Genomic DNA, 16,724 nt, shown 5'->3' with positions numbered 1-16,724 from the left:
TGTAGGACATTGAAGGGAATGGAGACCAAATGAGCAGCTAGACGTAAATTATAAAACCTAACACTTTACCAATTACTTTTAACTCTGACGTATGCTCCGCCAGACCGGCCCTGTTTCTTGCGATGCACGTATAGTTTCCCGCGTGACGCGGCTGCACGGACTCTATCGAGAGGATGCTTATTTTCTGACCGCTCTTAGATATGAGTATCCCATCAGAGGTGAACAGTTTGCTACCGTTAAACATCCAATTGATTTCGATTGGCGTGTCACCTTTCGCAACAGCGCAACTGACGGTAGTTGTACTAGCCATATCCGCAGGTTCATCACCAAACTCGAACGGAAGTAGAATTGGAGGTACTTAGGAGAGGATTTGAACAAAACCAAAAAGCATTACACAGGATCATTTACCCATCACTTTAAGCTCTGACGTATGTTCGGCAAATCCGGCTCGATTTTTAGCAACACACGTATAGTTTCCGGCATGACGTGCCTGAACCGACTCGATCGACAGGAAACTAATCTTCTGGCCACTCTTCGTGATCAGAATACCATCCGAAGTGAACAGTTTGCTGCCATTGAACATCCAGTTAATTTCGATTGGTGGATCTCCCTTTGCTACCGCACAGTTAACGGACGTGGTACTTTGGACATCCGCAGGCTCCTCACCAAAGTCGAACGGAAGCAGTATGGGCGGAACTTATGAAGAGGACGAGTGACATATTAGGAATATTATGGAAGCTTCAAGAATATAGTAAGGTAAGGCACAGAATCGTCCGGTAATTACCGATCACTTTTAATTCTGCAGTATGCTCAACAAATCCTGCCCGATTTCTAGCGACACACGTGTAGTTACCGGCGTGACGTGCCTGAACCGACTCGAACGATAGGAAACTAAGCTTTTGACCACTTTTCGTAATGAGTATCCCATCAGAGGTGAACAGTTTGCTGCCATTAAACATCCAGTTGATTTCGATTGGTGGATCCCCTTTTGCAACAGCACAGGTTACCGAAGTGGTACTCTGGACATCCGCAGGCTCCTCACCAAAGTCGAACGGAAGCAGTATGGGTGGGACTTATGAGGAAGTCAAACGAACATTAGGGATATTGAGGGACCGCAGTGTTGGGATAAGATACGTAATTAAAATAATGCAACAATTTTCCTCAATTATTACCAATAACTCTTAACTCCGACGTATGCTCGGCAAAGCCGGCTCGATTTCTAGCGACACAAGTATAGTTTCCGGCATGACGTGCCTGAACCGACTCTATCGACAGGAAACTAATCTTCTGACCACTCTTCGTAATAAGAATGCCGTCAGAAGTGAACAGCTTACTGCCATTGAACATCCAGTTGATTTCGATTGGTGGATCTCCCTTTGCAACGGCACAACTAACCGTCGTAGTACTCTGGACATCCGCCGGCTCCTCTCCAAAGTCGAACGGAAGCAATATGGGTGGAACTTGTTTGGGATACGAGTGACATATTAGGACAATAAGGGGATGCTCGGGACCCATGTTTTACAGGAAAGGTTTTATAACTTAAGTAATAGCTTTTCTCCACAATTACCGATGACTTTCAACTCAGACGTATGCTCTACCGAGCCAGCGCGATTGCTAGCAAGACAGGTATAGTTCCCGGCGTGTTTCGGCTGCACAGTCTCTATCGACAACATACTGATCTTCTGTCCATTTTTCATAATAGATATCTCATTACTCGCTTCAATCTTACGCCCCTCGAACAACCACTCAATTTCGAGCGGCGTATCACCTTTCGCCACCGCACAGCTCACCATCGTAGTGCTCAACACATCAGCCGGCTCATCGCCGAATTCGAACGGAAGTAAAACCGGGAGAACTTTGATGGGATTTTTAAAGGAAAAGAACAGGAAATGCAAATACAGAACAATGGTAACGATGATGCAACAAAACTACTCCTAACCTATAACCTTCAGCTCCGAGCTGTGCTCAACGAAACCAGCCTTGTTACGGGCGACACACGTGTACCGTCCCGCGTGTCTCGGCTGCACGGAATCAATAAACAGAATGCTCATTTTTGGGCCCGACTTCGTAACCGTAACACCGTCACCCGAGTCAACCGTTTCCCCGTTAAACATCCAATTTATTTCGATCGGTGCATCGCCCTTGATCACCGCACAGCTGACCGTGGACGTGGTGAGCATATCGAACGGTTCCTCACCAAACTCGAACGGCATTATCAGGGGTTTTACTGGTGGAAAACAGAGATAGGAGTAATAGGGAAAGGGCTAAGAGAAGTTGTGAAACAATCAAAAAGAAAGTAATTACAGATGCTCCGGCTTTTGGCAACTACTCATTTACCTATCACCTTCAACTCGGAGGTGTGATTCGCGTGTCCGGCAATATTTTTAGCGATACAAGTATAATTTCCCGCATGGTGCGATTGGACAGATTCGATCGTTAGCATGCTGATACGCTGACCACTCTTCGATACGAGTATACCCGATTCGCCCAACGCCACATCCTGTCCGTCGAACAACCAACTGAAACTGAGCGGTGTATCACCTTTCGTGACAGCACACTGCACCGTGGCCATGCTCGCCTCATCGAGAGCATCCTCACCAAACTCGAATGGTAAAATTACCGGCAGAACTTGCACCAAAAAACGACCCAATTGAATTAATAGTTGGACAGAGAGGGAGGGTGGCTTTTTGGAAAGGATTAACAACAACTAAAACAAGCTATGAACAACTCCAACAAACCCATCACTTGCAACAGCGACGTATGCGTCACTTCGCCGGCTCTATTCGCCGCGTGACAGGTATAGTTTCCGGCATGGCGCGACTGAACCAGTTCGATCGTAAGCATGCTAGCCTTGTGGCCACTCCTCATAATCAGCACACCATCGTTCGTAGCGATGCGACGTCCATTGTACAACCAGCTAATGTCGATCGGAGTGTCTCCCTTCGTCACGATACAACTGACAGACGCCGTACTTCCCGTATCGAACGGTTCCTCACCAAACTCAAACGGAAGTATAATGGGTATTGCTAAGCCGCACACACAAACAGCGCAGGGAAAATGGAGTAAATGGAAGGAACAAACAAAAATGGCGCATGATGATTTAAACCGCATCTCGTTACTTATCACTCTCAGCTGCGACGTATGCTCCGCTGTTCCTGCCTGATTACGCGCACTGCACGTGTAGTTACCGGCCTGCTTCGAAAGAACCGACTCGATGGACAGTATTGAAATTTTGTTTCCACTACGATTGATCAGCACAGCATCGCTGGACGACAGCCGACGTCCATTGAACATCCAGCTTATATCGATCGGCGCATCACCCTTCGTGACGATGCAACTAACCGAAACCGTACTGCCCGTATCGTACGCCTCATCACCAAACTCGAATGGGAAAATGATCGGAACAACTTTCGATCACCAGAGCGGAAGGGACGGAAAAGATCCAGGAAAAATGATCAGAATAGGAAAAGGGACAACCGATCTTACCCATCACCTGCAACTCCGCCGTATGCTTAGTGCTACCGGCGCGATTACTTGCATGGCACGTGTAGTTGCCCGCATGTCTAGAGTCGACCGCATCGATCGAAAGGATCGAAATTCGTGGACCACTGTTCGTGATCATGACAGCATCGTTCGCTGCCAGACGACGGCCGTTAAACGACCACCCGATATCGATCGGTACGTCTCCCTTCGTAATGATGCAGCTTACTGAGGCTGTGTTGCCGGTGTCGAAGGCTTCCTCTCCAAACTCAAACGGTAGTATCAGAGGTATTACTAGCGCAAACAAAACGCACCAAGGAAAGGAGAGACAGTAGGAAGACGGGAACAAAACAGATTAAGCATTGGAATGACTTCCCACGAACTCTTACCCATAACCTGTAACTCTGCCGTATGCTGAACGCTTCCCGCATTATTTCTTGCCGAACAAGTATAATTCCCGGCGTGCCGTGAATGTACAGAGTCAATGGAAAGCATGCTAATTTTACCACTTCCCTTCGTAATCAAAATTCCTTCATCTAGCGTTATGCGCCGACCGTTAAACATCCAGCTAATGTCGATCGGTGTATCACCCTTCGTTACGATACAGCTCACCGATGCAGTACTGCCACTGTCGAACGCTTCTTCACCGAACTCGAACGGGAGAATGATTGGAACCACTAATGCAACCACCGCGAAGGAGTAAACAAGGACCAGGACCAGGGAAGAAAAAAACAATCAACAATCTAGAAAATGCAAAACGAATAGCTCCTACCAATCACTTTCAACTCCGAACTATGCTCAACACTGCCAGCTGCATTACTGGCACGGCAGGTATAATTGCCGGCGTGACGCGACCTGATGGATTCGATGTACAGTGTACTCATTTTCTGACCTAACTTCGATACAGTGATGCCATCATTGCTCGATATGCGTCGACCATTAAACATCCAGCCGATGTCGATCGGTACATCGCCCTTCGTTACGACGCACTGCACCGACACCGTGCTAGAGGAGTCGAACGGATCCTCACCAAACTCGAAGGGCATAATTTGTGGAACGGCTACGGGGATAGAATTTTTGTTGAGACCTCACTATTCTGTACGATACTAAAATCTTCCGACGAATTCCTACACTGTGACGAAGAGGTGCACTGTTGAAGGAGAGGATAGAAATGTGCATGTTATGTCCTACCACACGATGATTACCAATAACTTTCAGCTCCGACGTATGTTGCGACTCGCCTGCCTTATTTCTAGCTACGCACGTATAATTCCCAGCATGGCGCGACTGGACCGATTCGATTGAGAGTATGCTAATCTTCTGACCACTCTTCATGATATTGATTCCATCGTTCGTCGTTACCCGATTCCCATTAAATAGCCACTCGATCATGATCGGTGTATCACCCTTGGAAACGACACAGTTGATCGACACTGTGTTCATCATGTCGACGGGTTCTTCGCCAAAATCGAACGGGAACACTGATGGGCCAACTATTTTAAAAATGGAACACACACGCACACACATTTAGCTCCAGGGAATTTGGGATGGCACAAGGAATAAAGCTACAAGGAACGCTCTGAAGAAATGATCGTTGGGCTATTAACCGTTTACTTGCAGCAATGCCGTCTGTTGCACCTGTCCGGCACGGTTTTGTGCCACGCAGGTGTAGTTACCGCTGTGCTGATCGCGTACCGCCTCGATCGTCAGTACGCTCATCCGCTGATTCGTTCGGCTGACGGTGATACCGTCTTCGGACGCGATGCGCCGATCGTTAAACTTCCAGAAGATGTCAATCGGGAAGTCACCCTTGTTCACCGTGCACGATGATGTTACCATATCGTTCAAAAAGATTATGTCACTACCAAACTCGACCGGAAGCATGTGGGGAAGGACTGTTTGGTTTTGTTTTTGAAGGGAACATAAAACAGAAGCGTAAAAGGATATGCACAATGGTCAAACCGTTCACAAAAAGGGATGCCGTATGTATGGCGTGACCGGCAGGATTTTCCGCAATACAGCTATAGTTGCCCGTGTGCCGATCGCGCACCGATTCGATCGTAAGGAAGCTGGTGCGCTGCGTTTGTCTTGAGATCAGCACACCATTGTTCGTGGTAAGATGGTTGCCGTTGAACTGCCACCGAATGTCAACGGGAGAATCGCCCTTGCTAACCGTGCACGATACCGATACCGTGTCGAGGGAGAAAATGTCTTCACTTCCAAAGTCAAACGGTACTATCTGTGGGAGAACTGCATCGGTTTTTGCTACATTACTGGCCGGGCGGAAGGAGTTAAGGTGTACGAAAAGCTTGACCAAAACAAAAAAGGGGGCGGGAAACCTAAGTTACAAAAAGTTACATCACCACACACCGTTCACCAACAGTTGGGTCACGTGTTCCATGCTACCGGCATGGTTCATGGCAATGCAGCTGTAATTGCCACTGTGCCGATCGCGCACCGATTCGATGCTCAGTGTGCTCAACCGTGGACTCGGTCTGCTGATGAGAATTCCATCATTGGAGTAAATTTTATGCCCATTCAGCAGCCACACTATATCGATCGGCAGATCGCCCTTGTTAACGGTGCACGTTGCCGATACCATGTCCATCGCGAAAACCGCATCCTCACCGAAAACAAACGGAACTATCTGTGGAGAAACTGGCAACACTTTCGGTGTGTTTTTAAGTTCGTCTAAAGGGGTGCTTGGGATTTTTTAAGCTCAAACTAGAATTTTCCAAGACCACAGGACAACATCAATTCGCTGATGAGTTGAATAATGGAAAAAAGGCAAAAGAAATGGGAAGCTAACGCTTTACAGAAGGTTCATTCACCGTTTACAAAAAGGACTGCCGTATACTCCACCATTCCTGCCTCGTTTTTGGCACGGCATGTGTAATTTCCACTGTGCCGATCACGCACCGAGTCAATGCTCAGCATGCTAATACGGGTACTTGTCCGGCTAATCAGTACACCGTCGTTCGTGTACAGCTTTCTCGGTTTTCCTAGACTCGGAAACGTTGGCGTGAACTCCCACCCGATTTCGATCGGCATATCGCCCTTGTTTACGGTGCACATAGTCGATACCATATCAAACTGATTTATCTGCTCCTCGCCGAACCCGAACGGAACGATTTGCGGTAGAACTGTGTGTGTGTGCGATCACATGATTAGGGTGGAAGTTATGTAATCCCTCTCCTGCCTATCTCATTCAACATATGACCGACGAATGATATTAGTTACTAGTAACAGAACATTTACGTAGCTCACCGCTTTGCTAGTACTTCACCGCATTCAGCGTACACATTCAACATTTAACATCCTGTTATTTACGATATGATATAGTGAACTATAGCAGCGACAGTAATCATCCTCATTGGGTGTAACGGACATTACATCCTGGTGAAACTTCACTGTCGTTACCATATCCACCAACAGTGTAAAGGCGCAGGTATCAATGAAACATTCCACTTACCCATGACTTGAACTTCCAGTGTACCGCGCGCAGTATATCCTTCCGAGTTCTTCGCAACGCAGGTGTACGTAGCTTGGTCCGAGTTTCGTTCGACGTTTTCGATGATCAGAGTTCCGTTCGGAAACACTTTCTGCTTGCGGTTGATGGGCAGTTGTCGGTTGTCTGGAATAGAGATAGTGAATTGCTTAAAACCTTGAAGACCTTCAACCGATTTTCTACAACCTACCTCGTTCCCAAACAATCGATTCGATAGGATAGCCAGCTACCGGGCAGGTGACGATCAACGTTTCCCCAGCAACAATTGCCTTCTTTTCCATCGTTCTCACGTACGGTAGACCGTACACATTTAGCTTAGCCGAATGCTCAGCAACACCAACTTTGCTGCTCGCCATACACTTGTACAAACCACCATCGTTCGAGTGGATCGACGTAATATTCAGATGCGACACAACGTCACCATTCACCGTCACGTACTGTCCGACCTGGTACCGTTCGCTGTTTGTGATTTTCTTTCCATCCAGCTCCCAGCTGATTTCGGGCGTTGGGTTACCGCCGGCAACACACTTCAGGAAAACGGACGGTCCTGGATGACGCGTTTCCTCGGGGAATGCTTCACGAATTATCGGTGGGTCAACTGGAAGTATCGATAGCATAGCGGGAAACGTGTTAACGACAGTCCCACCACAACTTCTTCATTATCCTTCCTACTTACAGCGTCCGCCAAGCTTAAGTTCCGCACTGGCCTGAGCACTTTCCTGATCGTTACGGATGAAGCACTGGTACATGCCCTTATCCTCCTTCTTCACCGACTCAATGCGCAACACCGCATCACTGTGACCGAGCGATTTGCCATCCTTCATCCAGGAAACGGTTTTGATGGGATTGCCCGAGAACTTGCACGTAAACACGGCCGGACGGCCAAAGTCTACCGTTTGTGTGCGGGGTTCGATCTTTGCTGCTAGCGGTGCCGTCACCGTCAGCACCGTTTCCACACTTTCGCCACCGACCGAATTGTTCACCACGCACAGGTACTTGCCAGAGTCGTCTACTACCGCATCCTTGATGATGAGCGTACCGGACACTTGCTTCACACGATCGTCCAGTACGACGGCCTTCTTTTGCTGCGTTCCTTCAATGTATTTATACCATCTGGAAAGTGACACAAAACGAAAAGGGGGCAATGTGAGTGGGTTGGGTCTTAACATTTGATGATTTTTGTTTCAGCTTTTTTCCATAGTCGAAATCAACGGAAGAACCAAGACAATTAATACAAGATTTATTTTTTTTTACAAATGGAATAAAATTAGGAAAAACTCGAAAGCGTAACAAAAACGATCTTAACAAAGTGAAACCAAACTTTACATTCAATGAATAGCACACAAGAAAACTGAACACAAAAGCTCGTATGACTATGGAATACAGCCTGTGAGGTATATATATAGTTTTTATATGAGACTTTTTTTTGAATTCTAGTCGGACGATCAATGCAAGCCCTCCTATAGTTCATATTTTAAAAGCTACATAATTACCTGCAAGAGCATGAAAGTAAGACCCCGAAGAACGTCAGAGCCAATATCGAATTTAATTAGATACTTTTCAAAATTGTTACATAAATTTACATTTTTTATAAAAATATCGTTGAGGTTTAAATCCTTTTTTTATTATCCTCAAGTTAATATGGGCATATATAAATATATAAATTTTGGTCCATTTTAAAATAAATTAACGGATGATGGCAAACAGTTTTCTGGTGATCTTACTTTCATTGCTCCATACTTACCAATAATCTGCGATTCATTACATTTATGTTCAAGAAATCAACCTATGAAAGCTGTCCAGGATCAATCGACAACTCCACACACTAGCAACTAGTACAATGTTCACTGTCCCAAAACCAGACTATAAAACCTTCGCTTACCGAAAGCTGGGCATGGGGAACGATTGTCCCAAGCAGAGTATGGCAAAATCTTGGCCCGATTTCACCTTCATTTCCTGCAGTAGTCCTCCCGATATCTTCGGAGGGACACTCCCAATCGGTTCTAGATAAGAGATCCAAACCGAGAAATATCATCAATGGATATCCTCAAACCTTACACTAAACAAAACCTTGCCGTTGGGATACATGGTATGCCTGGTATAAGCTTCATATGATACGATATCCATACCTAAAGTTGGGCGTTGGGTAGGATTGTCCGAGACAGAGTATGGCAAAATCATCGTCCGCTTTAACAACCAAATCTTGCAAATGATGTCCAGCAATCTTTGGCGCAACACTTCCAACAGGTTCTAGCCGAAGAAGAGCATTTAGCTAGTTAGTGAGTGATGAATCAGATTCACTATCAAGTCCAGATCATATCAAAACAAATTGCCTGCAGCCAAACCAACCCAAAATAACACTCGATCGTAAAGATATCCTCATTACCTAAACACCGGTACGGGAAAGGATTGTGCTAGGCATAGCAATGCTAGGCTCGTGTTCATTTCAACGATCACTTCCTGCAGTCGTCCACCGGATATCTTGGGTCCAACACTTCCTACCGGTTCTAAAAGATTCAGAATACAGCTTTAGGATCCTCCTATTTACCCGTTCGACTAACACTAAAAACCGACTGAATGTGGTGGGGGGCGGCGTACCGAATGATAGGCAAATGGTGGTGGTAAAAGCATCGGTGCAGTAGAAACCAAATGTAAACAAACAGAAGAAATCACTGTGTTACTCAAAACTCAAACGATCGCCAACATCAAAACGCATAAACGGGCCATAAGAGAACAAAACAAGGAAATCACATCCGCTCGGCTCTCGCTTCTTCTCGCATCTCTCTCAAACCAACCATCTGATGCGCCTGCAAAGTGAATCACGTTAACGGAAACCAGGACAGAAACGCAAAACCAAAAGCACTATTCAGCAATCTACCTGAAGGCCGGCGTTGGAAAGGCTTGCCCAAGACAGAGTATTGCAAAATCCTGCGCACTTGTTACACGCATTTCCTGAAGGCGATCTCCGGAAATTTTCGGTGCAACACTGCCGACAGGTTCTGCGGGAAAAGAAAGAAGAGAGCGTGTAAGAGAAACAGAGTCGAGCAGGTGTAACCGATAGCTGTGGTTAAGAAACTAGGACGATAAGCGGAATTGATGCTAGGAGAAAAATAATGACAACAGAAAAAGCAAATGTGACAGCTATGCTTATCTACCTAAGAAGTTGTTACAATTTCGACACACGAGTGCGGATCATTCGCCAAACTTTGGTCGATCACTGCCTGATTGCAATTTAACGTTTAACGGTCAAAATTCCAATGTCGCCTTCAGTGGGATTCACTCGTCGCTAATGGACGAGTAGAGTCGAGCATGGATCGTGATAAGCATTGCTGATTGTGTCCTGTGTTGTTATCGCACGCTTACCTCATTATGGGAACTGGAAACGCCTGGGCCTGACAGAGCAGCGCGAAGCTGCTGTTGGCCGATTTGTCGAAAATGCTTCCCTACGATTCCGACGAGAACGTGGGCGGTTTGGAACCGACTGGTTCTGTGTGTCGATTGGGAGCAGTGGGAAAAATTTAATAAACGACAAGTAAGCAGTAATCCGCGTGTATGACGTTGTTTTGATGTTGGCGATGTGTGTTGCGTTATATGATGTAGAATACCTCAGATTTTGTGCGTTATGAATTAAGACTTATTGGAAGCAGATGAGATATCGCTCTTCAAGATATTATCCTGCCATCAAACACTAACCTAGTGATGGGCACCGGATAAGCTTGGGCCTGACACAACAGAGCAAAGCTTGTGTTTCTGTACCGCCTAAAGATGCTTCCCATAGAATCGGATGAAAAGGTGGGAGCTTTAGATCCGATCGGTTCTAAGGTATGCGACAAATACATAGAAAAAAAATTAGTCTTCCAACAAGCATCCTACTATCTAACACTATTAGTCATTTGCCTAAATGTTGAGACCCGAGAGAATTCTAAGGACATCAATCATTCTAGTACCTTGTCACTGGTACCGGGTACGCCTGTGCCTGGCAAAACAATGCCACAATGGAGTCGCTCGGTTTGACAAACATGCTAATCTTGGAGTCAGTCGAAAACGTTGGAGGTTTAGATCCGATGGGTTCTAGGCGAAAATATTCGAGATAGGGAAAGAACAACGTTTAAATCAATCCTAGAATTTAAATTTTTCTGACACAAGTACAACATTGCCTGAACGTGGAAAGGAGAGCTGATCGTTTGTGGTATGAAGAACCTCTCACATACCTCGTGATGGGAACTGGATATGCTTGGGCCTGACAAAAAAGAGCCAACGTCCTGTTGCTGGCCTCTACAAAGGAGCTGCTACGTGCGGTGGTGGAAAACGAAGGTGCCTTCAGACCAATCGGCTCTGATAAAATATTATAAAATAGATCCAAATGATATGATGTAGTACTCCCTCAGTTTATGCTACTGACATCCCAAATTGCCTGATGTGTTGCAAGATAGATATGCCTAGCCTACCTCGTTATAGGTACCGGGAAAGCCTGCGCTTGACAGAACAACGCGAAGGTAGTATTGCTCGGGTACTTGAATGATCCACTTAGTAGTGCTGTCGCGAAAGATGGCGCCTTCAATCCGATAGGTTCTAGTGCATGTTAAAACAAAAAATCGAACACCCTCCTATAACGCTATCATATGATCTACGTTTAGCGCTGAATGTTGGGAAGACGTACAACTCTCTTATCCGAATTACCTTGTGATCGGAACTGGAAATGCCTGAGCTTGACAGAATAGAGCAATGGTAGCGCTACTCGGTAACTTGAATGTACTACTCAGCGAGGCTGACGAAAATGTAGGAGCCTTCAATCCGATGGGCTCTGGAGAACACGTTAATGTAGCGAATTAGTGAAACCCTTTAAACCCCTCCCCAACTACATCTCCAAACTGCCTGAATTCTTCGTGCTGGGATTACCTTGTTACGGGAACAGGAAATGCTTGCGCTTGACACAGTAGAGCCAAACTTGCACTGCTAGGCTCAACGAATGAACTGGTCCTCGATGCAGACGAAAAGCTGGGTGCCTTCGAACCAATCGGTTCTTAATGAAAAAACAATTCGATCTTACTTTCTAACAGATCGCTTCAACTTCAACTTATTCATGCTAAACCACAAAACAAATTGCCTGAAGAAGATCGGAGCAAATTGCTTTACCTGGTGATCGGAACTGGGAACCCTTGTGCCTGACACAACAGCGTTATCGTAGAGTTGGCAGGCTTTTTAAAAGAACTAGTACCGGAATCGGACGGGAACGTTGGTGCTTTTGATCCGATCGGTTCTTAAACAATTTAACAAGAGAAATATGTAACCAAATCAATAAACCTACATCAATCAGTAACCAACTGCCTGAGATATGTTGGAATAAGCGCAAGCGATTACCTTGTGATCGGAACCGGATATGCCTGGGCCTGACAAAACAATGCCACACTCGTGTTGCTCGGTTTCATAAACGTAAACGTTTTCGAGTCGAACGAAAACGTCGGTGCCTTCGAACCGATTGGTTCTGGGGAAGGAATAAACTGCTGTTACCTTACAGCCCTGGTCTGATTGATATTTATACAATCAAAACTAAATTATGCCCGAATGAGAGGAATCACTACCTGGTCACTGGTACTGGATATGCCTGAGCCTGACAGAACAGTGCAATGTTGGAGTTGCTTGGCTTAACGAAGTACAGTTTCTTATAGTCAAAGTTGAACGTCGGAGGCTTGGAGCCGATCGGTTCTGCAAGAATAGAGCAACCAACCTTACCATGAACTACCTGCAGATTCTTCTGCATAAATCGCCATGTTAGGATAGGACTGTGCCGCAAAAATTAATCGGAACTACTGACGTACCTACTGATTGGAACTGGAAACGCTTGCGCCTGGCAAAACAGTGCTAGACTCGTGCTGCTCGGTTTGTTATACGTAATACTGCGAGCATCAGAAGGAAATGTTGGCGCCTTTGAACCAATCGGTTCTGCAAAGCAAACACACGATTGAAATATACAATAATGTCGTTTTAGACTCGTTTCCTGAACGTTGAAACTCGGGCTACCCTGAGATTTACTGAGCAAAATTAAATTTAGTTCGTGTTGCTGGTCAGATCACCTTTGTGAGCACAACACCGAAGATCTCTTCGACATACTTCGTTTTACGACTCCCAGAAACAACAACTATGCTCTGCCGCGATAATGATTGCATACTTTCAGGCTCTGGAAACCTGCATCCTAATCCAAAACAATACCAAGCATCTACCAATCTCCCTCACACCTACCTAGTAATAGGAACCGGGAATGCTTGTGCCTGGCAGAAAAGTGCCAAACTATGTTCACTCATCTTTGTGTACGATCTACTATTCTCGTCCGAAGCAAACGTGGGTGCTTTCGATCCAATTGGCTCTAGAAATGTTGTGTACGGAGTTTCGGGTAATTGGGATTTCACAAATTCAAATTTACCGATATACTGGGACAGGAAATGCCTGGGCGTTGCAGAGTAAGGTGAGCCGCCCGCCAGCTTCAACGCGTGACACGAACAATGCCGCATCGTTACTAAACGAAGGTGCCTTAAATCCGACGGGCTCTAAGTTGTTTGATGTGAAAGAAATATAGCGACCATGAGATTGATCTTTCAGCTGGGCTAGAAAAACTAACTCAACTATGCCTGTTAGGGAATGGGTACCCAGCTATAAGAGCTATCTATATCAGACGAGACGATTACCTATAGACCGGTACTGGAAATGCTTGGGCATTGCAAAGTAGCGTAACACGCGTCCCAATCTCCCACGACAGAGCAAACTGTGATGCGTCATTGTTGAAGCTGGGAGGCTTAAATCCCACCGGTTCTACGATGTTTCGGGAATAAATTTAAAACAGTGAATCATGCCAATTTCATCAAACTGCCTTCAATCTTCTAAAGGTACCCTGGCTTTGATGCCTACCTACACACTGGGACAGGATACGCCTGAGCTTGACATAGGAGCGCAACAGTCTGATTCAGTAAGCTATCCACGTAATTCATCGAATGAGTAGCAAACGACGGTCCCTTGCTGCCAATCGGTTCTACGAGGGCGAACATTGGAAAATGATAAGTGAGAATCAAATGAAACAAATCGTCACAATGCAGCTCCAAACGCTTTCGATGGGATAGGATACACCGAGTTGCACTTACTTAAAGATCGGTACCGGATATGCTTGGGCCTGACATAGCAAGCCCACGCTCGAATTCACACCAATATCCAAGTACGTCATAATGTTTGATCCAAACGAGGGAGCCTTGCTACCGATTGGTTCTAGTGGAAGAATTCAAACAGGTTCACCACAATCATTACGATTGTTGATAAGATCTATCTTGCCTTTATGTTTTGGGATAAGGAACTCAACCATCGCTTAGTTACGAAAAAGACGCATAACTTACTTGAAAATAGGGACGGGAAATGCTTGCGCCTGACATAGCAGTGCCACCGTACCATTCACAGAATTTCTTACGAACGCCATAGCATCCGTCGAAAAGGAAGGTGATTTACTTCCAATCGGTTCTAGGTTAGGGAAAAGAACACACACACAAAGAATAGATGAGGGAATGTAAATCTCCTAAAGAGATATCCTAGAGCAGATTAAAGAAATCCATAGGCGATCCGTGCCTACCTGAATACGGGTGTAGGGTAACCCTGAGCCTGGCATAGCAACGCGACACTGCTGTTCAACGGTGTCATCATGATCGTGATCACCGTAGTCGAAAACGAAGGAGCCTTACTCCCGATAGGTTCTACAAAAAGCGTATAGAAACACATCCACACCCTTCTTTAAGAACTCTAGCTACATTACATTGACAGGTGGTTAACGTTGGTTGGTTTCCAAAACAAAATACCTGAACACTGGAACGGGGAACGCTTGGGCCTGACACAACAGTGCCATAGTGGCGTTAGAAGCCGCTCTTACTACAGCTATCGCTTCCGACGACAGAGACGGAGCTTTACTCCCGATTGGTTCTGTTAAGAAATTGAGCGATTTAAAGATAAAGCTTCCCATCAATCACACTTGCGCCCTACCATACATGACTAAGCGTCCTAAATGTTGGTATAAGATAATCGTATGTCACGTGACTAATCTACCTGAACACCGGCACTGGGAATGCTTGGGCTTGGCATGTTAGGGCGGTACTTGTATTCCCAGCCGCTTTAACCGCAACCGTCACGGCATCGTTGGAGAACGAGGGCGATTTACTACCGATCGGTTCTAGACAGTAGATGCAATGTAGAATTTAAATCCAAAAGCTATTTAAGGAATTAACTACAATAAATTGCGCATCACAACAACGCTAACCTGAATGAAGCTACCGGGTACGCCTGAGCAGGACAGAAAAACACTACGCTGTTGTTCATACGACGTTCCATCCAATTTTTCTTACTATCCACCGACAGTACCGGGGGCTTTGCACCGATCGGTTCTATAAAACAAAAGTCAGAAACCAACTTCATAGTTCGCACAAACAAACCAGGTTACACTACGCATCAAAACAAATTGACAGAAGATCATCGGGATATAAGGGATCTCTCTCAATTCTTCCTCAAGAAGTGCTAATTGCTCACCTAAAATTAGGAGCTGGAAAACCTTGCGCCAGACACAGCAGCGCAAGATCACTATTGGGATCGGCAAAAATTGGTTTCTGTGTCAGTGAGGGAGTTTTGGGTGCAGTGCTCGATACCGGTTCTGAAAATGGCATACAGGGAAAAGAGCTATTTAAGTCCTACCCGTAACGCGACCTGTATCAGCCTCAATAAATCCTATTCACAAGCTGTTAGAATGTTGGTATAAGAATAGCCTCCCTTTTTTCTAGCTGCCCTCATTACCTAAACACCGGAACCGGAAACGATTGTGCTGGGCAGAGCATCGTTACGTTTGCATCTCTTTGCACGAGCAGTTTTCGACTCTCGTCGCCGGACGTTAGCCGGGGTGCAACACTGCCTACCGGTTCTGCAGCATCCCAGCAAGTTACAAACAAGCATATCAGTGCAGTTAAATACAACTTCTGATGAGTTCTGTGCTAAATGTTGGGATATTGGTTTTGTCAGAAAAAGTTCGGGCTTACCGAAAGGCAGGTACCGGATACGATTGGGCCGGACAGAGCAATGTGATGTTGGCGGTCAACCGTTCCACCTGTACTCGCATCGCGTCGCCCGACGTTAGCCGTGGTGCAACGCTGCCAATTGGTTCTACGGGAAAAGGGCAAACAAAACATTTACCGTAGCACTCGTCTATTCCATAGAACCAGACATTATCGACTTCTAAGTATTCCAATCAGTCTATCTTAACCTCAACGAGAAATTTCCTAACATATTCTGATCTTCAGGAATAGCTCATACGCCAAAACATTCAACACTTCAGATGCCAGCACCCAACCAGATCTTTCCCTCCAACACGCGTAGAAACTGATACTTCATCAGCAGCTCACCTAAAGGCAGGCACCGGAAAGGACTGTGCCGGACAGAGCAGTGTTATGTTGTGCTCTACCCTGATGTCTAGATTTCGGCTTTTATCTCCAGTGGTGAGGCGTGGCGCAACGCTCGCAAGTGGCTCTGGCGAGTAAGTGATACAACAAAAACTGGATTAATGTCACGCCGTGGGGCCGTTTCGTACGATCTGACATTTCCGATCTGGTAAGAACATCTTCGCTACCATGCGCTGAACGCTTTGTTACGGGAAGAACGCACCCTGGCGCTTCTACACATTTGGCGACTTGGTTGGAATGGAACATGGTGCAATCGTAAAGCT

General features: G+C 45.9%; 1 protein-coding gene across 50 annotated transcripts in view; it reads right to left on the bottom strand.

Annotated features, from left to right (window-relative positions):
• LOC118507219 (Down syndrome cell adhesion molecule-like protein Dscam2) overlaps positions 1–16,724 on the bottom strand; it is a 58,018-nt gene that overhangs the window by 23,811 nt on the left and 17,483 nt on the right. For 13 of the 50 annotated variants that reach the window (XM_036045338.1, XM_036045357.1, XM_036045333.1 and 10 more), the window contains exons 7-9: positions 7,665–8,101; positions 7,179–7,586; positions 6,953–7,114 (exon numbers count right to left, since the gene is read on the bottom strand). In XM_036045338.1, the coding sequence (XP_035901231.1) occupies positions 6,953–7,114; positions 7,179–7,586; positions 7,665–8,101 (1,007 nt within the window). Of the gene's footprint in view, positions 1–69; positions 358–1,172; positions 1,461–1,567; positions 1,856–1,939; positions 2,228–3,119; positions 3,408–3,486; positions 3,775–3,869; positions 4,158–4,685; positions 4,974–5,087; positions 5,376–5,850; positions 6,139–6,952; positions 7,115–7,178; positions 7,587–7,664; positions 8,102–10,681; positions 10,806–12,349; positions 12,474–14,367; positions 14,489–14,597; positions 14,719–15,541; positions 15,663–16,041; positions 16,166–16,404; positions 16,529–16,724 lie in introns of all 50 variants that reach the window. The other 37 variants (XM_036045326.1, XM_036045364.1, XM_036045349.1 and 34 more) reach the window with 22 other exon arrangements.

This window comes from Anopheles stephensi, chromosome 2 (assembly GCF_013141755.1).
Source record: "Anopheles stephensi strain Indian chromosome 2, UCI_ANSTEP_V1.0, whole genome shotgun sequence".
NCBI classification, from domain to species: Eukaryota; Metazoa; Arthropoda; class Insecta; order Diptera; family Culicidae; genus Anopheles; species Anopheles stephensi.
The sequence above is the reverse complement of the archived record's forward strand: the minus strand, read 5'-3'. Positions and strand labels throughout refer to the sequence as shown.